This window comes from Poecilia latipinna, unplaced genomic scaffold (assembly GCF_001443285.1).
Source record: "Poecilia latipinna isolate Pla-1442-1.1 unplaced genomic scaffold, P_latipinna-1.0 Scaffold1004, whole genome shotgun sequence".
NCBI classification, from domain to species: Eukaryota; Metazoa; Chordata; class Actinopteri; order Cyprinodontiformes; family Poeciliidae; genus Poecilia; species Poecilia latipinna.
The window spans coordinates 165,205-191,091 of record NW_015113620.1 but is presented as its reverse complement, the minus strand read 5'-3'; the positions used below and the strand labels follow the sequence as shown (position 1 = coordinate 191,091).

At 41.2% G+C, this 25,887-nt stretch overlaps 1 protein-coding gene across 2 annotated transcripts in view; it reads right to left on the bottom strand.

The window, feature by feature from the left end:
• Positions 1-4,007: 4,007 nt before the first annotated feature.
• The window catches only part of mmp16a (matrix metallopeptidase 16a (membrane-inserted)), an 87,243-nt gene continuing 65,363 nt past the window's right edge, over positions 4,008-25,887 (bottom strand). For both annotated transcript variants that reach the window (XM_015050671.1, XM_015050673.1), the window contains 5 exons: positions 23,015-23,232; positions 12,554-12,692; positions 8,623-8,773; positions 8,281-8,396; positions 4,008-4,450 (listed from right to left, as the gene is read on the bottom strand). In XM_015050671.1, the coding sequence (XP_014906157.1) occupies positions 4,116-4,450; positions 8,281-8,396; positions 8,623-8,773; positions 12,554-12,692; positions 23,015-23,232 (959 nt within the window). In that variant the 3' untranslated portion in view covers positions 4,008-4,115. The remainder of the gene's footprint in view (positions 4,451-8,280; positions 8,397-8,622; positions 8,774-12,553; positions 12,693-23,014; positions 23,233-25,887) is intronic.

Genomic DNA, 25,887 nt, shown 5'->3' with positions numbered 1-25,887 from the left:
GTCAGCCCTCTCTTCTCTCTATATATATATATATATATATATATATATATATATATATATATATATATATATATATATATATATATATATATATAGTCGTCCATTTAATGAGCAGAGCACCGTAAAGAGAGTCAGGTTAAATGAAAATGCATGACTTATGGTCCTGTGTTAATCATTCAAGCTCTGAGCCAACGACAGCAGGAAGAGGAGGAAGAATGCTGATGAAAATAGCAGCACTTTAAAAAAAAAGGGAGAGAAAGAGAGAGAAAGCTCTCTCCAATGCTGGTCAGTTTGGTACCACAGAGAGAAGCACAATGGCAGCTGGGAGGACAGAGTTTACGCCAGCCTCTGTTTTTTGGGAGGCTTACATGATTGCAAAAACTTTCGCTTCATCAAAATGCGAGAAAAGATTCGTAAACTCATTTTGAATCCCAGCGCAGATTTTAGAACTTCATATTCCTTCAACTGCCTGCCACCCACCGAGCGAGCGCCTTGGCTACATACGCTACACGACGAGAGCCCGGAAACGGTGACTGTGATGAGTACACGAACACCCGCTACAGGGATGGAGAGAGGACACACAATGGAGAAAATCCTCAACAAAAAGCAGCGATCTAAACATAGCTGAGCACATAATACGTTAGAAAGAGGCAATTTTACTGCCGAACAATGCTGTGATGAGACCCAATCAACTGTTATCCCTAAGAGTGCAGTTCCACACACACACACACACACACACACACACACACACAGACCACAGTCAGTAAACTGTAGCCTGACCTCACGCACTGTGTTGTCAGTAACTGTATGTCAACTGTGTCCCTGCAAAGCCAGAATCAACACTTTGCAGCTCCCGTTTCACATTCAGCCCACAATAAATAAATGCCATTGCCGCACCGCCGGGATCGTACATCTAGAGCGCAGTTTTTTTTAATTTATTATTATATTTTTCTATCACTCCATTCCAAAATCAAACACGGTGCCACACAGCAACAAAAGAGGGGCCGTTGAACTCTCTGAGCACGACTGCAACGCAATTCTCTGAATCAAACTCTGCTTTTTCCCCCCCCTTATTTTCATTTTTTTTCCGTGCCAACTGAAGTTAATCTCTGGAGCTGGGCGCATACGTGGCGGTTCGAGCCAACAGCCTTTATTTACAGCGAGCCTGGGCTCATGGAGGGCAGAGTTAAACGTGATCCCACTCATGCTTTAGCAAAAACAAGGATTTTATTGCAGGTTCGAGTGAACAGAGCTGCACATTCGGGATATTTGTCTTTAGACGATGTTTGTCGCCGACAACGCCGCAATCCTTAACCACTCTGTTGGGTGGAGGGGCCCAGTTTACGTTGTGGTGGAGAGTTTGTTTCCAGTTGTCTTGCAATTGGAAGGTTGCTGGTTCAGTTACAGCTTCCACATATCGATGCACAAAGGCTCTTCCCAGCCTACCGGTCAGTATGACTGGAAAAGCACAACAAACGTTCAGTCCATTGAAGTACTGTTTGAAGCACCATCCCACTCTAGTTATACCCAATTGGATTCAAGTCTGAACTTTGACTGGGCCATTTTAACAAATTCATACGCCTCAGTCTGAACCAAGTGTTTGGATGGTCATGTTTTGGTAAGACTTGCAGTTGTGCTATGCTGTTTCCTATTTCATTTCTTTTAATGATATTTGAGAATCTATTTCATTTGTAAAACATCTGATAATTTTTCTGCTGTACTTTTCTTGGTCGTCATGATGCTGATCCTCCAATCTCTCAAGTATTAAAGAGACACAGACGGATTGTGTTTTATAATTGGGTAACTTCTGAAGGCAATCTAATCAGAGTTTTGATTTCCGGATGCCCCTTGTAGCAGGTCGAGCTAATCAAGCTGGAGATCGGCCGATTCCAAGCGATCGGTGCATTCCTCTACATGAACAGGTCTCTTGTCTTCAAGGCAGATTGCTCAGCTGCACAAAATGGAGAGATTGGAGGCAAGTTTTCATCATATATTGATCAGTTTATTCATTCAGTCAGAACATGATTTCTTTTTTTTTTTTCCCCCCGAGATGTCCCAAAGTCTTACACAAAGAAACCGTTGTGAGACATCCAACTGGACCAGAAAAAACAAAGGAAGAAAAAAACAAACAAAAAAATAACAGAATGTGAGCATGAAAATGGACACACATTCAAAGACTGCTCGCCGACTATCGAGGCCAATTCGACTTGCCGATCATCCGATTTCCTGAATAAATCCCAAAAAGGTACCACTTGAATATTTTTTTTCCTTTTATTTTTTAAATTCTTTATATATATATATATATATCATTGTACCTAGAAAAAGGGGGGTAGGCATGGGAATTGGGACACACTGAAAAGGTACAAAAATAACAGCATTTTCAAGAGAAAAAGTTCCTTCAAAGACGACGGTTCTGAAGCCACGCGGAGCAGAACCGGCCGTTTGTACAGTAAATGCTTGCATGCACGTTGACACAGGCACTGATGTCGACTTGTCTCGCTTCGCCGGGGTTCGCCGGGGTCCTACGCTACGAGACGAAAGAAAAAAAGCATTCTGGGAACTCTGAGCTCTCGTAAAACAAGGCAGTCGACTTTTTAAAAAAAAAAATTTGTTCTTTTTTTGTGTGTGCGCGTGTGTGTGTGTGTGTGTGTGTTTTCTGTTCACACATGACCTCACAGAACAACCACTTAGAAAGAAACACTTCATCAAACTGAAAGGGATGAGCAAAAAGACATATTCAGTGAGACCGAGGCTGCCGTTCAGCCGGTTTTTGTTTGGAACAAATTAAAAAAAAAAAATCCCGAAAACAAAAACAGTAACAAATATCTTAACACACAGAAATAGTGGCTTTACTCCAGAACCTCCCAACAATACAATACGTTACTTGCAATACAGGCTGAACCTACTGTATATTGTAGTCCAGAATAGCTCGGCAAACCAGTGCCGATTTATTCTGCGTGGTGTAATAAAATCCAGAAAATACCAATCATGAGAAGCACTTATTTCAGCTTCTTTACAAACAAAGGGAAAAGAAATTAAAAATAAAAGCAATATACAAATCAAAGAAGAGAGAAAATAAAACAAATAAAAACCGAGGAACAGTAAAACCAAGCACGAGTCGTATGCTTTATAATTAAGGCGAGTTAAAATATTGCAGAATAATTTGGCCCCTGTGTCTCAAACAGACTGCCACAACAGTCAGAGCTCCCCGACTCTCAATCGCTGCAAGGATCCAGAGAAGGGAAATGAGAACGAAAAGAAAGTAAAATAAAAAACAAAACCAAAATTAAAATTAAAATAATGAAAATGTGATCCTCTTTGGAAAGAAATTAACTTGTTTTGGTTTAGTTTGGTCTCAGGAGTTTGTTAAAGGGACGGCTGAGGACTTCCATTCTCGGATTAAATCTATTTTCCTTCAATTGCAAATTAAGAAACGGAAACAAAGGAAGGCATTTGATGATTGGTAGTAAGGTGATAAAGTTCTTGAAGGGGGGGGGGATTTGAGTGGGCCATCAAGAGAATAAAAAATAGCTGTTTTTCCCCCCAACAACCTGATATGAGAGATGACGATGCAGTGTCCCGCCGTAAAAGTCCTCCCTCTGACTGAAAGCAGATAGGTCAGAAAAAAAAAAAAGGACGGGGTAGGAAGTCAAGTTTCAGAAATACAAAGTGATGCTGACCCTCTAGCGTTTTTCTTGTTCTTCTTTATCTTCTTTTTTTTTTTCTTTTTTCTTTTTTTTTTAAACGTCTGGGGACCAAAGGTCTGTTCTGGCACAGATCCCTCTCCTGCTCCCCGTGTTGTTAAAAAGGCCGGGGGCTAACAAAGTCAGCGTCAGGTTCTGGGATCTCCTGAATCGCAGTCAGAGTGTCTTGGCCGTTCCCGCAGGTCTGAACAAAAGAATCAGACCGCCAGAGAGACGGAGGGAGGCATGGCTGTGGTTTGTAATAAAGCGCTCCAGAGTCAGCTGTCCTTCCTTTTTTAGAAAAGTGACGGCTGTTGTCCTGTTTTCGTTTTTTTTGTTTTGTTGTTTTTTTAATTTTCTCCCACCAAGTGTCTCATCACCTCGCCCCCCCCGCCCCCCCTTTCGCTCCCATTAGTCTCTTCTCTCAGCGGCTCAGACCCATTCCTGCATGGAGCGTTTGCAGTACAGTATGTGGCGCGGCGTGCCCTTCCTTTTGAACTGCACCACAGTGTAGACCAGCACCAGCAGGCACAGCGCGAGCACGCACGGGATGACGATGGCTATGGCCTTCACCGTGCTGGCCTCGTTGTCCAGCTCGATCACCACGTCCGAGTTGCCGTCGTCGGCCGGCTGGCGCCCGGGATCCCTGGGCATCCGGTCGCAGCCCATGAAGTCCTTGACGAATGAGCGCGGGTATCCCGGCTCCACCCGCAGTAACTGGTTGTTGAACTTCCAGTACTCCTTCCCTTTATAGAAGTAGGTGAAACCTGACGGGGAAAGAAAATACATAAGAAACATGAGTGCCAAGCCACCAATAGGTCAATCTGATATACATCATTTGTTGCTTCTTTAAAAACATCTCAACAAACAGACAATATGGCTGACACTACATGCTCGATTTAGGAAAAACTCAAGTGGATTTACTAAAAGGTCAAAGATTGCATATTTTAAAAGAAGTTGCTTTTCTGAAATCAAAAATCAGATTGTTTTCCTGGTCTGTGAACATATCATGTTTACATACTTCCAGGTGGAGGAAGAAAAAAAAAAAAACACTCTTCAGTATGGAGGTTATTACTGCAGGAAGAACACTCAGATTTAGATATCATGGACATTTATGAACTTTAAGAAAAAAATAAGATGTAGCTAGCAATTCAAAGTGAAACTGTCTTTATGTGTGAACATGCTATGTTGCGCAAATGTTGGCAGCCTTGCAATGATCTACTACTTGTAATGTAGGATGCTAAACACAATTTAAAATGTCAATGCTACAGTGTCCTTGGCTTTTTTGTTGAATTTGACTGCTCTCTCTCTCACAGTGGAGTGATGTCGCCTCTAGCTTTATTAACAATTGATGACCGCTCACAGCTGGGAGGCTTGAAAAAACAATTCTTCAAAAGAAAACAGAATTGGCTAAAACTGCTATAGAAATGCAAGATTTGCAAGAAACGGCAACAAAAAAAACTGATCGGTGGATCTTTAGTCTTACCTCTCTCTCTATAAGTATATAAATTATAACCGAGGTAAACTCTTGACTTGACAAAGCATACGGCTAAAACAGTTTCCAACACATTGTGCACTGTTCTACCTTTGTTTTCTGTCTGTCAGGCCTCCTGCTTTGTAAAGCGGTCCTTACTGTCCCTCAGGTTTAATTATTTTGGTCATAAATGCTAATATACAGTCAAGCTGAAGCCAGAACCCTCAGGAAGAATCACGTAACACAGCATAAATTTTATTTTTTTTTTACCTTTGGTGATCAAAACATGCATAATCTAGAGTCGAAAATGTCAAGACTTCGACGTCGCTACTGTTACACATCAGCATTTGATGAAAGGTTCTGGGTTTTGGGCTGACACTGAATCAAGTCTCTAAAATGCTTGTTTGTTGTTTATTAAAGCCAAGCCCAAAAGCGTGGCTGAAACTTGAAGTTCTCCTCGTTCTCCCTGGCCTCCTTTACACTTTTTGCTTGGTCATTTATTATTCATGCACACAATTTCTTGGGTAAGATGAGGGGAGAAATGGCCTAAATTTCAGGCAAGGAAGGGCCTGGGCTTATTTAATCGCTTGTTAGATGGAGATGTTCCTGGTGAAGCAGTGAAGAAGCATGGGGTGAGCTTTTTAAAGATTCATTTCGGAGCGAGACAAAATGATCAAACGCGCAAAGAAGAGGAAGAGCTGGAGATATAACATCAAACACGTCTCATTTAACCAGCACAATGTCTGTCCAACATTCAAGGCTAACCACGGTAACACTGTTAAAACGGCCGCTGAACTGCTGAAACTTTCTGAGTGGAACTGAAGCTCCAAACTTTTCACAAATCAGCCTCTGACAGTCATTGTCTGGCCCACAAGGTAGACATAAAGTACATTTTTACCAAACCAAACATCGACTACAGAACAAAAGTAAGCAGCTAGCTTAGTAAATAATTAGCCTAGCAAAAAGAAGAACGGTTTCAGTTTGCGTTCTCAGCTGTCTCGTTTGGTTCAGCGACTCTCATTGTCTTTCCATGCTCCGTCTGGGATTTCTCCCATAGAGCTTGATTTTTCCGGTTGAATTTCAAAACACCTGCTCAGCTAATTGGCCTGAATTTCAACCTAATTTTGGGCCAACTAGCAAACAGAAGGAGGAGTTGTAAACAATAACTTTGATTTTGTAATTTGGGAAACTAGAGTTGTAGTTTGCCAAAGTAAACAAAGCCATTAAGTCCATGTTGGCCACACCTCCAAATACAGACGTATCATTTGGTTCGGCGCTTCTCTCTTCACAGTGGAGGATGGTTGTTTATAACACACCAAGCTTCATACCGTCAAACTGGTGGGTTGCAAGTTTGACTTCACGGCCAAAAGTTAGCAATGCTCAAGCCACGCTTCCAGCGAGCAAGTCGTTTCTCAATATGCAAGGGACTGATTTTTACAAGACTGGGTTCTCAGTATAAAATTGAAGTATTGCCGAAATGACAGACAAGCACTTTGAGTAAATCTTGACTAGCTAGCTAATAGCCACCAAAAATGCTAACGTTTTGCTTCACAGCTTCCTATAACTAAAGGGTTTCATTCTTTCTGATCTGAATTTGGTGGCCTCTACCTAAAAACCTAAAAAAATAGAGACTGGTAAAACCTGAACTCAATAATTCTACATTCAACAAAGATTTTTTTTTGACAGTTTGAGATCCAGGGAACATTTGTTCCTTCGGTGAAAATCTTAAGTACAGCTTAGATGCAAAAAGTTTGAAAACACTTTGAGAACACCATTCCAGGCTAACCATTTGTCACTAAAATTATTACGTAGCTTCATAGTAGTTCTAAGCTTTCATTTCATTTTTTAAAAACCGGATCTAAAAATACCTAAACCCAATAGTGCTACACTGAACAGAAGGTCTTTAAAATATTTATGAAGCCATTATTTTATTCATGAAATCCCATTAACCGAGAATTTTAGTGTTTTATTATTAGGTCCATCTTAGAGTTAGACAAACATAAAAACTGCAAGGCATAGACAGATTCCCTGACAGAACTGCCAGTTTTTCATTTGTGAAATTATCTCTGTTTACAAAAAATTATGATTCAAATTTTTTCTTAAATTTTTTTTTTTTTTTAAATCACTTTGTTCTAGGACAGTAACTACCAAATAGGACTGGACTTAGATATCGATGCACAAGTGCATCTCGCATGAATGCGGTTTGGTATTCATACAAGATGTAATCTGGTCAAAACTACAGCTAGGTCAACAATGCCCTCCAGCCCTGAAAGCCTGCTGCCTCACTCATGTTATCAATGGCTCCAGGACAGACATTATGCCTATCTGGGTCAACTGCGTCAACGTGATCCTTGACACACGGTATCCGCAATCAGCCAGACGGGCTAATAAACGCACGCCGGCACAAAGACGAACAAAAACACACACACGGATATGTCTGCTGGATACAAATCCATCCTTCACGCTCCGATAGATACCTGCTACATGACCTCGCTAGGACACACACACACACACACGGCCAAAGATCTGGCGGCAGATCCTCGCCGCAGATGGGCCGAGGTTTCAACACCACCTGCTCTGCTTTTTCCAACTGTGCCACTGCCAACACCACACACCAAACCCACCTGGCATAACGTCCACGGCAAAAGCTTTCCCCTTTTTCCTAAGGTTATTTTACGGGCCTATAGGTGAGCTCAGTGAGAGTGAAGACATTCTACCTCCACGCCGCTGAAGAGGGCCAGTTGGCTCAAACCAGTGCCCAGCGGGGATCTTGTCCTTTCTACTTTCCATAGCTCTGCCCCAACCGGGTCTCGCTGCAGTGTAGGCTGATTATGAAACGATTTCCCTTTGACGCCATCAACAAACAAAGGCAGGCTTTTTGTGGGATAAAGTTATGTTAAACTGTTTGCCATGTGCAAACACTGTCTAGCTCTACTGATGTTTCATGGAAGTGTGCCACCAACTGAAAAAATCAGCGGGTAACTGGGGCAAATTTCAATCAATCCTAGCCTGGTTTAGCTCCCATGCACCATGTGCCGGTGATCAGCCAGAATCGATGCCGCCTGGCACATGACTGGTGTCGTTATTGCCACCGAACCGCATTGGGCATGACGGAGATCGTACCATGGGCTTTATCGACGAAGGCCCCCTGTGGCGAAGCGGGGACCCCCTTCCACACCGAGATGGGCTTTGGATAGCCGGGGTCCATGGTTCTCTTCTCCTCATTGTAGCGCCAGTACCTAAACAGAAACAAATGATGAGCCACAGGAGGACAAAGCAGAAGCTGGCAAATATACAGTTTAAACTGACAACAGATGGTGGAGTATTGTCCTAACACATGTTGGGTTAAGGAGTTATTCCATCCGAATGCATTTCAAAGCCGGTTTTGAATGTTCTCCGTCTTTACGAGCACATCTATTTTTGATCTTTTTCTTTTTTTTTCCTGCTTTCTCCAACGTTCCCCACCTGTCTCCTTTGAAGAAATAGGTCTTGGCCACGTCCTCCCACCACACGGCCGTCTCGATGCTCTGGGACGGCATGCCATGGCTAAACTGGGTGATGTCCCTTGGGTAGTCAGGCTCCAGCTTCGTGTCCTTGTATACCCAGAACTGCTTCCCTGCGTATCAGGAACAAACAGAAGGAATGAATAATTAAAACGAGGCAGACAGGCAGCGGCGGAGATCAGACAAGAGCAGGGAAAGATTCATAGCAAACTTTAGGCAATGATCTGCCGCTCTGAGTTACTCTTTTGGATCTGGATTTTTACCCGATCTTTAACAGGTGCTACTCTGGATTATCCACACAAGAATGTGAATCTCGAGTAAAATAGCTTTGCTTTCACAATCCTACCAACTATGCTGTCATCCCTGTTGCTCGAACACCTCTTTCCACCACACTTTGCCCTCCTTCCTGTTAAGTAATTGGGTTAAGCAGCACATTTTTGACACAGTGTGACCCCAGGAAATGCATTTCTGTACCACTGGAGGAGTTGAAGGCTGGGCCAGGAAGAGGCTCTAGTGGGGGGGAGGTGGATGTTCCCAGAGAAAAAGAAAAGCACATTCCTGTCAACACTGGGAGTCAAAATGTGAAAATATCAAAAACCTTTACACATTTATTGGTCTTTCTCCTCACAGTTTTGTTTCATCTCAGGTCAAGAGAAGTCCAAATGGAATGTTTTTGTATTTCTCCCCCCCTCCACGTTTTATCACTTCGCCCTGCTTCTTGAGGCGTAATTAGGTAGAAGCGCCCACATCCTGACAGCTGACCAGTTGTTTGTGGTTTTTACAGTTTGATTAATATTTCAAGGCATAACGCGACTTAGCCAAAGAAAGCAGAAATGTGTATTCAAAAGAAAAATATGAGTGTGCAAGCTGAGGTTATTGCATCTTTATCCCTGGCTAGTTTCTGAATAAACACCAGTGACTGAGTGAGATTAGTGGACATCCTAAACTCCTGCAAGCTCAGCATTAAAATGGCCTGAGCATTTTTACTTAAATATGCAGAAAGTCAGGCAAAAATCCTGCTCATATTCAGAACTTTTTCACTGTTATTATAAAGTCTATAAAAATGTGGATTCATCCTGGAAAACCTAAATTTGAGGGTTTAAATGGAAGGAGATGTAGGACAGGGTGTTGCTTGAATATTAATGGGGAAGAATAGACTCGTATTGGAAAGGAAATTCCTGTCATTTCGTGTTTTTCTCATACGGTTCTACGCTTATTGTGGGTCATGCTTCCTCTGACACGAACACACCACACCCTGAGATTAATAGAGTCTCCCCCCCCCTTTACCTCCCAAAAGCAATGAATTCAAGCTGATTCAAACACTCCTCCTCAAAGCATACCAGATTCTTTTCCTCTCTCTCAATAAATTCAACGTGAAATATGAGTTTCCTCCTTAGGTTTGGTCATTTTTTTTAAATGGGAGCCGACTTGAATCAGCCACAGTGAAGTCGAGACTCGTCTTCTGAGTTGTGAGGGTTACTTTGATGTGGTGTTGACTCAGTCAGGCCACTGACTAATTTCCTCTGCTTGACCTTAGCTTTGAATGGAGAGTGTAATGCGTAATGAAGATGTCTTACAAAGTCATTAACACTCCTTGAATCGTTCCATGTTTTGCCAAATTACAACCACAAAGTTCTTTCGTTTTTTATTGGGTTTATTATAAGGAAACATAATTAAATTAAATTAAAATTATTCACCAATCGCCTACAGGCAGACAGGAAGTTGGAGAAGTTTAAGGATGTTTTCTGGGGAAAATCTCAATGTACTATTTAATCGAGGCAAAAAAAGAGAAAAGAGTATGGCAAACCTACCAAAATACTGATGTCAAGTCAAATGTGGGGAAGGAAAAATTTAATCAGAAAAGGGACAGACTTTTATTTCCTAGACTTAAAAATGTTTTTGGCTAAAATTTAATTCCCGAAGCTGACACATTTTTGTTCTGCTGTAAGAAAAGAGGCTCCTTCTTATCTCATGTTTTCATTGCAACACAACCTCTATGCGACACAGTGCTGAAAAACAGCAGCTAAAACATATCAGAAAACACTTCTTATCCCAAAGGCAAAGAACTGTCATTTGTGCAGGGCTGCAAGCAGGAAGAGTACTCTGAATGTGTCTGTCCTCTAAAGTTTAACAGTTTCCAATCTTAGTCTTTACAAGAAATACAGTAGAGGAAGTAGGAAAAACAACTGAGGAAGCACCAGTTGTGATTTGGTGCTTTCAGGATGATTATTAGCCAGCTAAAGGTTGGTCATGACCACAACATGTGCCTCTGCCCTTAGTAAAGTGAACAAATGTTAAGTTATTTGTGATTAATACATGCCACGGTGTTTATTTCATACAAACTACTTCACACTGGTAGACATGTAGGGGAGTAAATAAGTCCGATGGTTTTCTCTCTCTCCACTTTGGGGGATTTATAATGTAATGTGTGTACTATATAGCAGTTTATTAGAGTCACAGATGCAACATTTCTTTTCAGCAGATCATGAATAAATTATATAAAACTACTTTGACTCATCAATTGTAGAAGTTGGAGTGAAAAGTCTTCACGGTGGGTATGAAAGTTTGGTAACAAGCGGGACTAGACGACGTTTCCTCAGCCCTCAGTCACACTGTTTCTTATTTTGCAATCAATTTAGGGATATCTAAATCTGCCAGCGTAGTTATAAGGTAATATATCTGGGTTATTGTTATAGCACTTGTTATGATTCTTCAGCAGTAGTGTCACATAAATGTACTACATAGCTCAGGATTTTTTTATGCTTATTCTGCAGAGTCTTTCAAGGTTTTTGAGGAGAATTTATGAGACTTGAGAGCTGAATTTTACCTTTTTTTTCTGAATTCTCCAAAATGTGGACAGAACAAGGTTGTGTGTTGCACGAGTTTAAATGAGAAATAGCATACTGTTAATTTGTATTAACTAAATCCTTCCGGTCCAGGATAGTACGCAGAGTGAAGGAAAAGGCGGTGAAATCCAAGCTGCAGGGGTTGCAGCACACGCGTGAGCCGTAGTCTTGCGTTTCCAGGAATTGTTTGGGGTTGAAAATAGAAATTCCGCTTAGAGAAGATTTGTAGTTTTCATCCCAGCAAACTTTAATGGCTTGCCTGCATCTCCTTGCATCACACCACCACCCTTCTTTCTTTCTTTCTTTTTATCCTTCCTCTCTTCTGTGAAGTGTGTGCAAATACAAACTGCCAAGTTTGTTTGACGTTTCTTTCAAGTGTCGTCTTGGCTCTTGACATAATTGGCTTCAAAGCTCTTTTACTGCTTGGTCTACATTTAAATATGTTAAAAAAAAAATCACACAAGCACAAAAAAACCTCTCAAATCATGCATCATTAAAACATAGCTTGCAGTAAAGCTTCTTGGAATCAACAGCGATTTCCTTTTTAGCTACGGTTGATGATTTTTACTGAATATACATTTTATTTCCACAAGCAACACCAGAGCATATGCATTATTTACAATCAGATGTGTAGGATTATGTTTGAATATTCCAACTAAACTAAGCGATCTCTTAATCTTTCCCAGATTTACAATAAAATCTCTTAGCGATTTGAGAGAGCAGATAAAAGCATCTTTCTTCTTGCAAATGTAAGCGCTCATAGAAAATTCTTGCAGAATATTGGAAGCAAAGGGTATACAAGCTTAGAAAAAAAAACAACAAAAAACGAACACAACACTCCCATGTAAACAGATCTTGAGGTAAATCTCGCTGTAGCTAGACGACACACAAGAGAGCTCTCATAAACCAGGATTACGCAGACACAATATTTGTGTCGAAGTTTAGGATCGAGGCTTTCTGAGAAAAACTCCCCGCTGGAGAGGAACTGTGAGGAGCAACACGATGAAGGCAGAGATGAGTTGTGCTGGTGAGTGAACGATGCCTCACCTTTGAAAAAGACGAACTTGCCCTCGCTGTTCTCGTAGACGGCGTCTATCTTTGATGGCAGCCCCTTCCAGAAGACGCTGATGAGCATGGGGAATCCCGGCAACACAGAGTTGTCTCTCATCCGCCAAACCCAGTGGTCCTGAGATGGAAGAAGACGTCATTAGAGTATTAGAGTGATGTTTTTAGGAATACTGTCTTTATATTCCAAAGTAGAAAAGGTAACATTTGTCAGACTAAGAGGTTCTTCGTTTTTCTGCCCGGTTAGCAAAAGGCAATACATCAAATATCTTTAAGACTTTAAGACTCTTTAAGACAGGTAGTTTTGTGGATATTTTTGGCTCATTTTTGGACATCAGACGCTTATCTAAGGGTGCATTAACTTTTTAGTCTGCTTTAATCAAAATCTGGCCAGTTTGTTCAGAAAGTCACGTTTGTTCGGGTAGGTTGGAATACACAATCAAAATCTGATGCAAACTCTGGTCCTACTAAAAACCGAGGTGTCGATTCGATTAAAGCGAGTTCTGGTGTGGTTCCAACCAAAAGCAGGAAGCAAAGTATAGCATAGGGCATTTTGAGTAAATATAACCAAAATAAACATGAGAGTCTAGCGCTAAAGTGAGAAGTCATTCATTGTGTTTTGCCAAAGACAAAAGAGAAATCCTACAACCACTAACGTCAGACACGACTCCATTTTTCTTTATATTTTGTGAAAAACAACGTTGCACTCATGTCTTCTTCTGGGGGTTTACATGTTGTTTCCTTCAGTGGTTCTTGGTGTAGCTCCACCATTGGTGAGGAGGTGAACAGGTTTTCTTCAAGGGTTTGGTTCGTTTCACACATTGTGGTGTGAACATGAACCGCACCAGCTGAAGAATCAGTCAGACTGAGAATCCCTGTTCAGTTAGAATCACCAGATCCAGTTTTAACCAATCCTATCGCATACATTTTTATTATCCAATTTTTGAACTAGAGATTTACAGCTGCAGTTCAGACTCTTTAAGAAAAATTGCTTTCACCAACAATAGGCAAGATAGCAGGCTGCTAACTTTAGCATCTTTAGTGGTAACGGTTAGCCTGTTTTGCAGCCATGCTATTAAATGGTTTAGTTATCATCCATCACCCTGTTACTGTTTCTTTCCTCTGCTGGCTATGCTGAAAATAATGGCCACTTCTCAAGCCTTTTACTACCACTTGTTGGTCAGTCTAACTGCTGTCTTTACAAGCCTGCTTCATCAAACAACTCAAAAACCCTTTCCTCTTTTATTTCAAAATAGGAGTTTCAAACACAGATAGAATATGTTAATTTTAAAGCACCTGCCTCCACATCTGTGGCCAATATTTACAGCTAAGAGAGCAACTATACTTACTTTACTTTGAAAAAAAAAATTGCGATTTTATTGCTTGCACCACAATAAACTATAAAAATATTCACCGTATCTCTCAGTTGTGACCAGGTTTTACTCTCCTTACACTGGATCTGTCACTAAGAACTCATACATGCGCAGTTGGCATGCTGAAATTCATCTGAGAAATCTAGAAAAATTAATTATTAATCCAGTTTCTATTGCAGATTCTTGATTTCACTGCTCCGATGCAAGAACAACCCAAAAAACAGAGGAGGTTTGTGTACTGCAACCTAGGCGCTGAATTCTTGTGTTTGCTTTGCTCTGCTTTAACAACAGAACCTGCTGTCACTGATCAAACTCTGGCTTGCCTACTTTGACAGCTGTTATGCCTCAAAAGACACACTTTCTCAGGTTTCCTGGGAATGCCTCCTTTACACACGCAGACGCCGAAGAACACACTGGGAAAACCATCACGTATCTGGGGGCGAAACAATAGCCGGGGCCTTTATGAGGGTCTGATTTCCTCTGGGGCGGCGGGGAGACATGAGTAGCCAAGTGGAAGGTGTGTCCTTTTGATGTTGGGAGAAACTTGATGACAGAGGGCGCCGGGGGAGAGCCAGCTGCGAAAGCCATTAGAGCCCGGCAAGATGTTCCACCCCTTTGGCGATGAACGGCCAATTGAACGTGCTCGGCGCTCGGCCTCAGCAGCCTGACCTCGTACACGCCGAGAGACGCGGCGAGGGAGAGGAGACGACTCATCCTCGCAGCCTGCCTCTTTCGCAGTCAAAGCTGAACCGACTAGTCATGAAACGCGCCTTGCCCCGCTCCCTTTCTCTCTTCGTCTAATCCAATTGTTTCACTGGGACTGCACTCTCCCTGGACTCCTTCTCCTTTATTCTTTTTCGTTTCCCCTTTGTCTCGATTCCGCCTATCTCCCCCCCTTGCTATGCCTGCTGCCTCCATAGATTTTTAACAGTGCAGCACTTTTCCTCTGTGCGAGGTCTGCCCGGTAATTGAAAACAGTTCAAACTGAGAAATCTAACCCCTTTGACTGGTTCTGACTGTAGAAAGGGCACACTCCCTCTCTGAAAATAAAGCTCGAGCAAGCAGACATCCCTTGCAGAGAAGTTTCTGCAGGCGCTTTGCGATTACTTGAAAAATAATCAGGAAATTTCAGCTTTTGGTTCATGTATGTTTTGTGAAAGTGCTTTCACCCGGGCTAGGTTACCACATGTTCTCCATCAGGCTTTGAATTCTGCACTGATCAGTGAGATAAATTAAATATATCCGCCAATAAGGGAAAAAAAAAAACTACACAAACTGCAGAAAATGTTATCAGACTGCAGATGACTTCAGCGCTTTGTAAAGCCAAAATCAATACAGCACAGCGCATTATTGCACAAAATGAGGTGCGGCGCATTTTTGATTACCAGAGCTGTGCTTAGAGGCCGTAATAGTGACATAAAGCCCCGTTATGACCACCACTGACATCGATTCCAACGTGCGTCCTCGCCTGGCACGAATGTGTCTGAGGAAGGAGGTGAAAACATCATTCACCATTGTGTCAGAACTATAACGGTTTAATGCTGCTTTGTCCTTTGGCACGACATAAATGCTTAAAAAACAATTCAAACAGATGGAGATTAAATTTTAAACCTAAGATAAAATTTCTACCGCATTTTTTATTTTTTTTTTGACCCAAATCAACTGAAGATGTACTGAAATATCAGATGGTAACTACACTGGCTGTGACTGATTCTACCAGCTTATCAGGAACTCAAAAATCTTATATTTTGCCAATTTGTGAATACCCCAGCCAGTTCAGTCAGGCTGCTGCAGGATGAGAGAGAGAGCAAATGTTTGAGCTGATAACGGGAAGGTTGTAACAACTCCAGCCAATCCATAGCCTGGTAAAACTACACTTTGTTTTCTTACAAGGCTATTGAAAATGTGTTGAGGTTTTAAATTTTACCCAATCGCAAATGTTCGTCTGTGACGTATGTAATGGTCCCGTTCAATGCCACAAACACCGTAACCATCTGTCCTCGACAGCGAGGAGAGAATTACCGAGCCAATTGAGACGGCTGCTGATGTTAATTCAATACTTGGAAGCGTGGCAGATATGGACTGAATGGTGTCGTTTACTTCCTACAATGTCACTGCTAAAACTACAGGCAGACTACAATTCAAGAACAGCACAGAAAATCAACGTCATCGTTTACAACTTCTTCTGTTCGCTGATTGGCTGGGTTAAATAGAGCTATTTAGCTCAATGGGAGAAATCCCAGATCGGAAGGCAACGACCAGTTTTGCTCTGTTTTATCTTTTTGAGCTTTCGTCTTATGGAACAAACCATCGGCAGACTTTTGAAGATTTTAGAGATAAGGATCTACATTTTCTGATGTATACCCACAGAGACTGCTCTTTCTGTGGTAATAACTCTGCTTAAAGCCTGGGTTGTTTATATTAGATGATAAACCATGAAAGGATAGAAAATTATATTTCCAATACAGTACAAACAATTACGGAAATGAGTAGCTCACCTACTGGCCATGAATTCCTATGAAGCTTTCATTACATCTAATGTCCTTTCTATTTAGACTCTAACCAAACCTGTAAATGTGTCTGGGTCTATGTTTCACACCTTAATCAGTAACAGCTATACTTTTAGATAGTTGATAATGAAGCTGGGGCATACATGTTGTAGATACGGTTTCAAATAAAACCCTAATGGGACGTCTTGCTACATTGTGGCTTTCCAACTACGTCTTTGCAGAGATGGGAAAAGAGAAAAACACCACAAAGACGTGGCTGCTGTGTTCTCATTATTGGACGTGGGAGTCAGAGCATGTCTCAGACATCAGCAATCCTAAGCTGCAAGGGACCCCCCTGGCCTCCCACAATCCCCTGCTCTATAATTGTCCTTATAAATGACTGCTGAGAATATATAATGTATGTCCTGATCTAGTCTAAGGGTCTCATTTAAGAGATTTTATGCTTGATTGAGATCTGGGTCATTCAGTGCAACATCAGCTCAATCTCTACTGGTTTGTGTTGGAAGCAACAGCAGCCTAAGGTTATTACAACACGCATCGATGGATGAATATTACAAAAGCTATCTGTAAGCCACTGAACCTGTAGATTTTATTCCCTTCACTTTCTTTTCAATACAACCACAGCAGCTCACCAACATCCCCGTATCGGGAGGAAATGAGCGAGTCGGTGATGTTTTTGTTCCCTTTGTGGAAAACAAACCTTTAACTATGATTGTTTATATGGAATTTGGCATATTATACATGTACAAAAAATTATATTTTGGCTAACATTACATGTACTTGCTGATCAAGAACAGTACTGGTGTCAGAAAAAAATAGATCTACTATATAAAAACGTTTTTCCCCCCCCCATATTTTAAACTATTTTTTTCATTAGCATTAGTACCTACTACAGAATGGGACAATTTTTTTATTCAATTACTCGAATAATCGTTTGAATAATTAATAGATGAAATGATAGTTGACATATTTTGTAGTTTTAGGACATTTACTTTGGTGATAATTGTGTCATTTTGAGTTCTATTCAGAAGTACTACCTCTATTGAGGAACTTCTGACACATTTAATTGTTAAAAAAAGGCTAAGTTTATAATATTGGGTGGCATGTTTGCGTTACGGTTCTTAGAAAACAATAACTAGACAAAATTGGAATGGAAATCAACATCAGTCTATGAAAGCCTGAATGTTACATCACTACTTATTTCAAAGTTTTGTATCTCCAAATGTTATTTGGGAAATATTTCCATATTTATACAAAAAGAAAACAGCTGCTTTATTTGATTTTTAGCAAAAATGGATCAATGTAATCAAATAGCACGAGATAATGGTTGATTTTAAAATAAATGTTAAAATAACTTTTAGAATTTACAACATTTTATTTAATTATAAAATCATTAAAATAGTCAAAATATGTGTGATGACCCATAGACACAAAGTACTCTCACTTTTGCATTTTTGTGTTTAGCCATATTTGACAAACTTGTTTATTGCCCTCCAGCTCCCAACTTTTAAATCAGGAAAACAATAATCTGCTGATTATTGAGAGCGAAGATTAATACGGCAAAACGTGTGAAGCTGTCAACCATCATTTTTGATCAATAATTACATTTGAGAATATAACAAAATCAATAAGCACTGTAACGTAACAGAGCAACGTCGCTTTCTGCAAGGTTTAGTTCATCTTGTCGGCTTTTTGTTCCATCAAGAAAATATTAAAGCTTAGAGGAAAGTATGTTGTAGCAAATGTTTGACCTAAATCTCCAAATCCCCCGTATGGATTTTCTGGCTCTACGAACTGACAAGATATCAGTGAGCCATAAACCCAAAATCCAAACTTCAATAATAATGTCTGAGACTCTACATCCAAGTTTTACAGCAGACAAAAAGCAGAAAGAAGAAGAAAAAAAAAAAAACCCTGATGGAGTCCTGGAAACTTTTGTGTCTGGTTGCAGTCAGACGGCGTGGCACGGCGGTGCAGCACATCTGTGGAACAGCTGTAGGGAGCTCGGCTGCAATTAATGCAGAAGAAAAGAACTGGTCATGTATGAATCCATGCATATGGATGAAAGTGTGTCCTACCCCCCCTAATTCCGGTGGGAAACCATATGGTTTGGGAGTTCATTGGGAGTGGGAACGGGAAGAGGTAAAGCTGGAACCTCTGCAGTTTTAATGGGACATTAACTGGAGAAGCCGAATCCAGACCGTCATCGGTGAACCTTCGCTGACCCCGTGTCGCCTCGCGCCAAAGAGAAATAGCTGGCCGTAAAACTACCGCCCACGCAGGCGTGACGGCCGGCCTGCAGGTTCAGATTAACACGCCTCGTGTAAATTGGGCCTGAGCACGGCTAGGTGGAAGAACTGGATCCACATTTCATCCACCTACACACTTACTACACACCATCGATATTTCCACTATTTGTCAGGTTACAACCACGTGTTGAGGAGCGTGGCTATATGCCACTGTAAACAGAGATACACGACATATCGGCAATAACATCGGGTGGCTATGTGAACCAATGGGGCTAAATACAAATCCAAAAAATTTAACATAACATATAAATTCCTCTACCTTTATATTGGTGTGTCACAAATTTGATTATGGGTGTGATTTGTGACAAAGGGACGATTTCCACATGGCTGTAGTTACGTACAAAATCTTGGGACATGTTGATCCAATACTGGAAAATGAATGATAAGATCAAAATCAAGACAAGACGTACTAACATAATTAACACTAAGAGGATCAACTTTTGGTAGGGATTTTACGTGTGTACGTTTTTAGCTAATCCTTAGCTTCTCGTGCTATCGCTGCTTATTCGCCTACTGAGGGCCATCGCAGTGAAGAGTTTAACCTTCGAGTTGCGTCTGCATGGGGAGCTGCTTCTGCTTCGCTTCCACATGTGGATCACTTGAGTATTTAGGCAAAAATGTAACCTCTTTGTTTCCAAAAAAAACGGCAACATCCAATCCCCGGTTTCCCTATTTCGAAGTGCCGAGGGGCCGCCTCAGGTGCAAATCGCTGATATTTCCAACTCTGCAAGGTTCAAATGTTGGAGCAGAGGGAAAACTGGCTCATCATTCTAAAGTACATACAGCTATTATCCTGGCACATTAAGAGGAAATGTTCTATTTATGTGTAAATGACTGTAATGTTAATAGGCTCTGATGTGCGTTCAAAGAGAGAAAACAATCAAGTGAAAATAACACCCACAGTTACGAGTCGATACGGCTGTATTCATTAGAGCTACACTGCGAGTGAGGCTCTTCTTTAAGTGTGGGGGAAATTTTCACTTTTTTTTTTGCCTTGTTTGTTCTTCTCAAAATGCAGTTGTGCGCATTTAAATGAAGCTACAACTCATACATCCTCCTGATAAAACATGTCCGACACGACTTATGCATGCAGAAGGTCAGAGTGGAAGTGAAAGCACAATATGCGTCAACTTGAGTGAAAAAGTTGCAAAAAGCAGTTTTTATGCCTATATAAAAAAAAGCTTTGCAGCTTTCAGAGTATTTGCACCAGATGAACTCTGAAAGTTCCCAAGCATCTGCAGTCTGCACCTACTGCTAAGATCTCTGCTGTAATGACTTGGCGGAGACCGCACTCCAGTCTTATAAAACAATCAAGTAGGATGGTGAGTAAAGCCGAGCGGCGCAGGCCAAATGGCTCTCAAAACCAATGAAACCAAGCGAATAATTCATGGAACCGACCAAGCACTGAGGAGGCTGCTGTTATAGATGACAGCAAAGCAACGCAGCATAAGCAAACACGAGACTGCACATCATTCCTGAAATGTAAGCCATCAGTTTAAGCTGGTCTTTATGTCTCATTTGGAGGCTTTGGCAAGTTCTGAAGGGAAATTTATCAGGGTCTGGAGTAATACAAACATCTCTAATTATGAATCCAGATAAACTTCTTTATAGTTGGACAGCTTCCTGCGCGAGGGGGGAAAAAAGGTGTTAACACGATACGTCAGTCATTTCGGGGAAACCTGGCCACGCTTTCACCGAGGAAGGAGAAATATAAGAACCACCTGCTCCTCCGGGGGGAGTGGAAGAGGGGAGAGAACGAACTAACATTTTGAATCCAAGTCAAACTCCTTTGCTGGTTTTCGTGCTTGGAAATATCTCTTGACATCCTGAGACGGGGATTACGCTAAACAGGTGAGCAAATCACCGAGTCTTAATGTTGTTGGTGGTCCTAATGAGGTAAAGGCGGCGGGGGCTTTACGGCTTCGTTCACGCGAGTCCTGCAACAAATCATCGCCGTCTTCCAGCGTTTTTCGCGAGGATTTTGTTTGGACCTTAGGGAAAACGTGAGCTGGTGCTGCGGAAGCATTTGGAGCTGTAAGAAACGTGAACCAAGCAGTTTCGACAACTCCGTCCGAAACTGGTTTGCTGACATTTGCAGCTGTACATGCCTGAAGGGCGGGCGTGTTTTTTTGGCACTTTCCACATCCACACGGTAAAGGCTGAGCTTCTGTACAAGATTTACATTGAGATCTTATTTTTAAATACTTGGGTTACTATTTGAAATAGAAATCAAGGTTTTTCTGGCCTGAACTATCTGAGTATAACTTTCATATTGAAATATAAAAGTCTATTTCTGCTGCCAATCACTGATCCAAGCCAATCAAGAAAATATTGGCCAACTCCAGTCTCTGGCTGATTGAATGGTGAATTTCCAGTTTACTGCATAATAATGAAGGTCTTGAAAATTGTGATACTACAAACTGTGGGTCGGTAAAAAGGTTGAGAACCAGAAAAAAGCAAAGACTCCAAGGTAAAATCTGCTTTTTTATATTTGAGTTACGTTTCATCTAACTTTTAAAATGGACTGTAAAAATGGGATTCTTTCAGCAGCCCAAACTTTATTATTGTCTGGAGATTTTTTTGGGGTGTTTTTTTTTTTTTTTTGTCTAATTTCTAGTGCAAATATCTTAGTACACTTGAAATAAGACGCAACTAACTTACAAATAACTTCTCAGCAAGACAGGAGCTCATTTCTAAGACAATAATTGCTTATTATTGATGAGAAAGTTACAGTTCCACTGACAGATTATTTCACTTGTAACATGGAGAAAATGTTTTCTTATAAGTGAAATAATCTGCCAGAGGAACTAGCACTTTTTCATCAATATTAAGGAGTTATTGACTTAAAACAAGCTCCTACGTCTTGCTGAAAGGTGATTTGTAAGTTAGTTTTGCCTCCAAGGTATTTGCACTAGAAACTAGACCAAAAATACTTGGTAAGATTTTGTGTTTTTATTCTACTGTGCTACTTTAAAATTATTTCCTTGTTTAGGTGATGTCTCCAAGCCCTGAGAATATCACACTGGTACAAATTCACGCTTGAAATTGGCCAGATAGGTATTACGTTTTAGAGTGATCCGACCAGAATTGGCCCACAAAGCTGTGATCGGTTCATTTTAATTTTACTGATTTTTTTTTTTTTTAAGACCGTCTTCTTGACTTATTAAACTCAAAATCGCCTGACGATGGCTGAACATTGTCTCTGACTCGAGCCGAATAAATCCCATGATCCTCATCACTTTATCAGATTGGGCTCCTGCCCTCGGAGGTACTATAGGCGGCGAACATCATGTGAAAGAGACAGGGGAGAGACTTTAGGCTATAATGAAAGAAATAATAAACACAATCTGGGCTTTGAGTCTACCAGCTCCGTCTCACAGCCAGATTTATCTCATTCGGAGAGTTTAAATGAAAACCTCGGTGTCAGGAGAGCAAACACACAAAGAGGGTTTTCCAGGCCTCCGTTCCACAAGCCTCCTATTTAACCAGTGAATGGCATCTATGTATATCTGCTAGACAAATTCACTCTCACATAAAGTAAAGTCACAACTTCTCCACTCGGTGAGACTCACACAAGACAACTTTGTGCTGCTCTTAAGGTCAGAATGTGTTTCAAAGCCTTGTCTTCACCGGCTTCCACCAAGGATAAATGTTTTTTTTTCTCACTCACTGGGGGCGAAAGCACAGCACTGTTCATGTGTTTGCATTTGGTTTTGGTCAAATTTCCACTTTATCCAAATTTCTAAACACTGGAGCCCCGGATAACCTCCAAAGAGCCCCAACAGGAGAGAAAAGTGCCCTATGTTAGTAGCTTTCACCATTTTTCTACAAGAACTGCCAGCCAACTTTCCACCAAATGTTTGATATTACCTGCCCAGGCTAAATCTGAAGCAGATTAGCAGAAAAAAAAATCCCACCCAATGTGTATTTATGCAGCCCTCCAAGCTCTTAATGATCCATTCTTTATTCGCCTCCAGTCGGCAGAATCTGTTCTTTTCCAGGCAAACCTCAAACTGACAGACCATTCAAATAGTCCTGCGTTAAATCTGCTGTGGTTGTTTCAGGCAACAACTGATACATTTTTCACCAGAAAAGTCAGGCAGGAGAAGTCTATCTCGAGGCGTGCAGGGCCGTGTGATTGCTCTCGTCGCTGAGAGAGTCAGACGACGGGTAAAAGGAAAACAGCTGCGAGGTTGGAAGCGAGCGAAGAAGGCCCCGGGTTTGTTTTGACACGAAAGACTCTCCGTTTACCTTGAAGACGAACATCTCCCTCCTCAGTATTGCCACCGTGTTGAAGCCTCCGTCGCAGATGTTCGGTATGGCGTTGGGGTGGGACGGCCTGTCTCCAGGGGGCAGCCTCGGAGGTCGCGTCTGCCTGTCTGGTTTGCGGGGGTCCGAGGGAGGATGGGAGCGCGGTGGGGGCGCCGTGGGCAGAGGCTTGGTGGGCTGGGGGTTCCTGTCAGGGGGCCCTGGGGGAAGACGGAGAAAATAAATCTCACTTGTCGTCACACTTTTAATCTGCAGAATGTTGTTTTTACCACTTTTTCAACAAGCCGCGGTGGAGGGGAGTGAGGGGAAATTTACGTAATAAATCACACCTTAACAGATCATGAACGTGAAGTCAACATGTTCCCATGGCGCAGAGACATGATAAATATTTCATCTTTCAATGGTGCAAAAATCGAGACATTGTGGTAATTAAAAGTTGAATAATGTTTTATTTCACAATTTTAAAAGGTGGAAAAAATGTTATAATAATTGTTTCTAACAGGATTTCTGGTGGCACAATTAACGATACCTTAGACAAAATTTTTTTTAATAAATATCAATAAAAATTTTTTGAAAGGAATTCCAAACTTTTTTGGGTTCATCTCTGTACATAATATTTTCTCATTCATAATCCATGACTTCCTGTTTCCCTATAGGACACAAACATGACATGACACCGAGGTAAGTATATTTCTTCTGAGGCGTTTGATAAGCTTGCAAATACAAACAGCACAGAGAAATGATACGAATGATATGAAGATGTGTTGACATTTTTCTAGTCCAAATACAGGAGCAGATAGTTTAACCTGTTGAGGAAATAAAAGAAGTAAATAGGGTACAGAAATGAGTTGGACTGTAACAAGCACAACACAACGCACCCTGCTCCGCTCCCATCAGTCACTCATCCCAGATGATTTGCACTTGACTCACCCTGCACTTCAAACAAACGACAAGATGGAGCTGGAAGATGTTAAGCAAAAGCTAAAAACACCTAAATGATGGTCTAAAAACAAAATTATTAAAATTGTAATTGGCTCGGGGCTATAATTAAAGTTAATCTGTCGGGTCGGATCAAGCTCAGAGTAGGATTGGATTTTTTAGGCCCAATCTAAACTCTGTCGTACCACGCCACACAACGATCATGATGCTACCATTAAATGATATGAACATATCATTTAATTTTTTTTTTAAATCGTCAATACTTGGAATTTTTTCTTTAGTTTTTACATAGAACTATAAAGGGGCAACACAATGACAAGCTCAGTATTTTATAAAGTAATCCTTGCAGCTTTAACCAGTTTTATGACAGATGTCTGGAAGATGCAGAACATTCTATAAATGTAAGGTAATTATGAAGTTTGTTTCAGTCAGATGAGACACAAGATGGTTTCCATTCCAGTCCCAATAAGATCCAAAACCTAAAGCCAGCAGATCTAGTGTTCTAAACTTATTAGTTTGGGATTTATTTTCTCACTGAAAACATGTAGAAAAATAAAGGTTACATTGTTTTTCTGAGTGAGGTTATATCACTGCCAAAAACATGTAAAAAAATGCATGTCAGACACCATTACCAGGGCTCACCATTAAATGTAGCCAAAATTGGATGTGCCAATTAAAATCAGTTTCAAACTAGGCTTTCTTGAACTTTCCTCTTCTGGGAAGCAGTCTCTGTGATGGGTAGAGATGAAAAAAATATTACTTTTTCCTCGCTGGATGCCTGAACACGGCTGAGTGCCATTCAACATTGATGAGGTACATGAGAGAAGGAGTGTGACGTGTTCATGGGAAAAACAGAGAGAGGAGAAGGAGGCCGAAGGAGCGCAAACAAGTGGGTCGTGCGGATGAATAATTGAGCAAATGATGATGCGTGAATAACACACTCTGTAACTGTGAGGATATGAGTTGCCATGTGTTGATTGGGGTCACGTGGGGTGCCATGTGTTGATGCAGGGATAGACAACCGCGATATGAAAGATGCAAATGTGACAAACGACCCCGTCCTGAAAACGCCCCCAAAACGGTTTAAATGGTTGTTTTGGAAAAGAAAAGAACCGACTGAACGCACTTCTGACGCCAACAAAAGTTGGACTAGATAAATCGTGTGGGTCCTTCAACACAGAGCAATCGACCGAAAAACAAACAAAAAAAAAATGAGTGAAGCATTAATCTGGCTGGATTAAGATCCTGCCTAGTCGGCAAAACTCATCAGCTGACTCGCATGATACCGACTCTGTTCACCGACTGAGTCAAATCCCCTGAAACACATCCCTAGATTAGTGGAGCCAAAGTGCTGTGCATTCATGGAAGCGTGACATGTCGATAGACGCGTCGATAAAACTCGCAAATATGCACACACAACGACACGTTGGCGCAGAGCAGCGGCGACCGCGCCGATTCACGGATCACACACGGAAACAGAAGACAGGCGTCTGATCTGTGAACTCGGGTAGCCTACACACGGATTACACAGGCAATCTGTGAAATATGTTTGGATACGGCATATTTGCGAGGCTAAATAAACAAACGGAAAGACCTTAAAGTGCGATACAGAACGTTGCACTGGAAGCATAATGAACAATGAATGTAGTGTAGAAAAACTCACACTACTGATATTCAGACTTCAGATCCAAATGCATCCCAGCAGAAAATCAACACAATGTGGATTTTTCACTTTAAAAGGGTACGTATTTTAATCAGCTTCAATTTCAATCAGAAGGATACTTTATTTTTTACCTATTTTAAGTAGAAAAACAGATGATATATTGTATGAAGTGCAAAGTGTAATATTTGTGTGTATTTATGATCTATCCACTTTTATTTCTGTGCGATTTAAAACACCTCTACGCCTCTCTGTT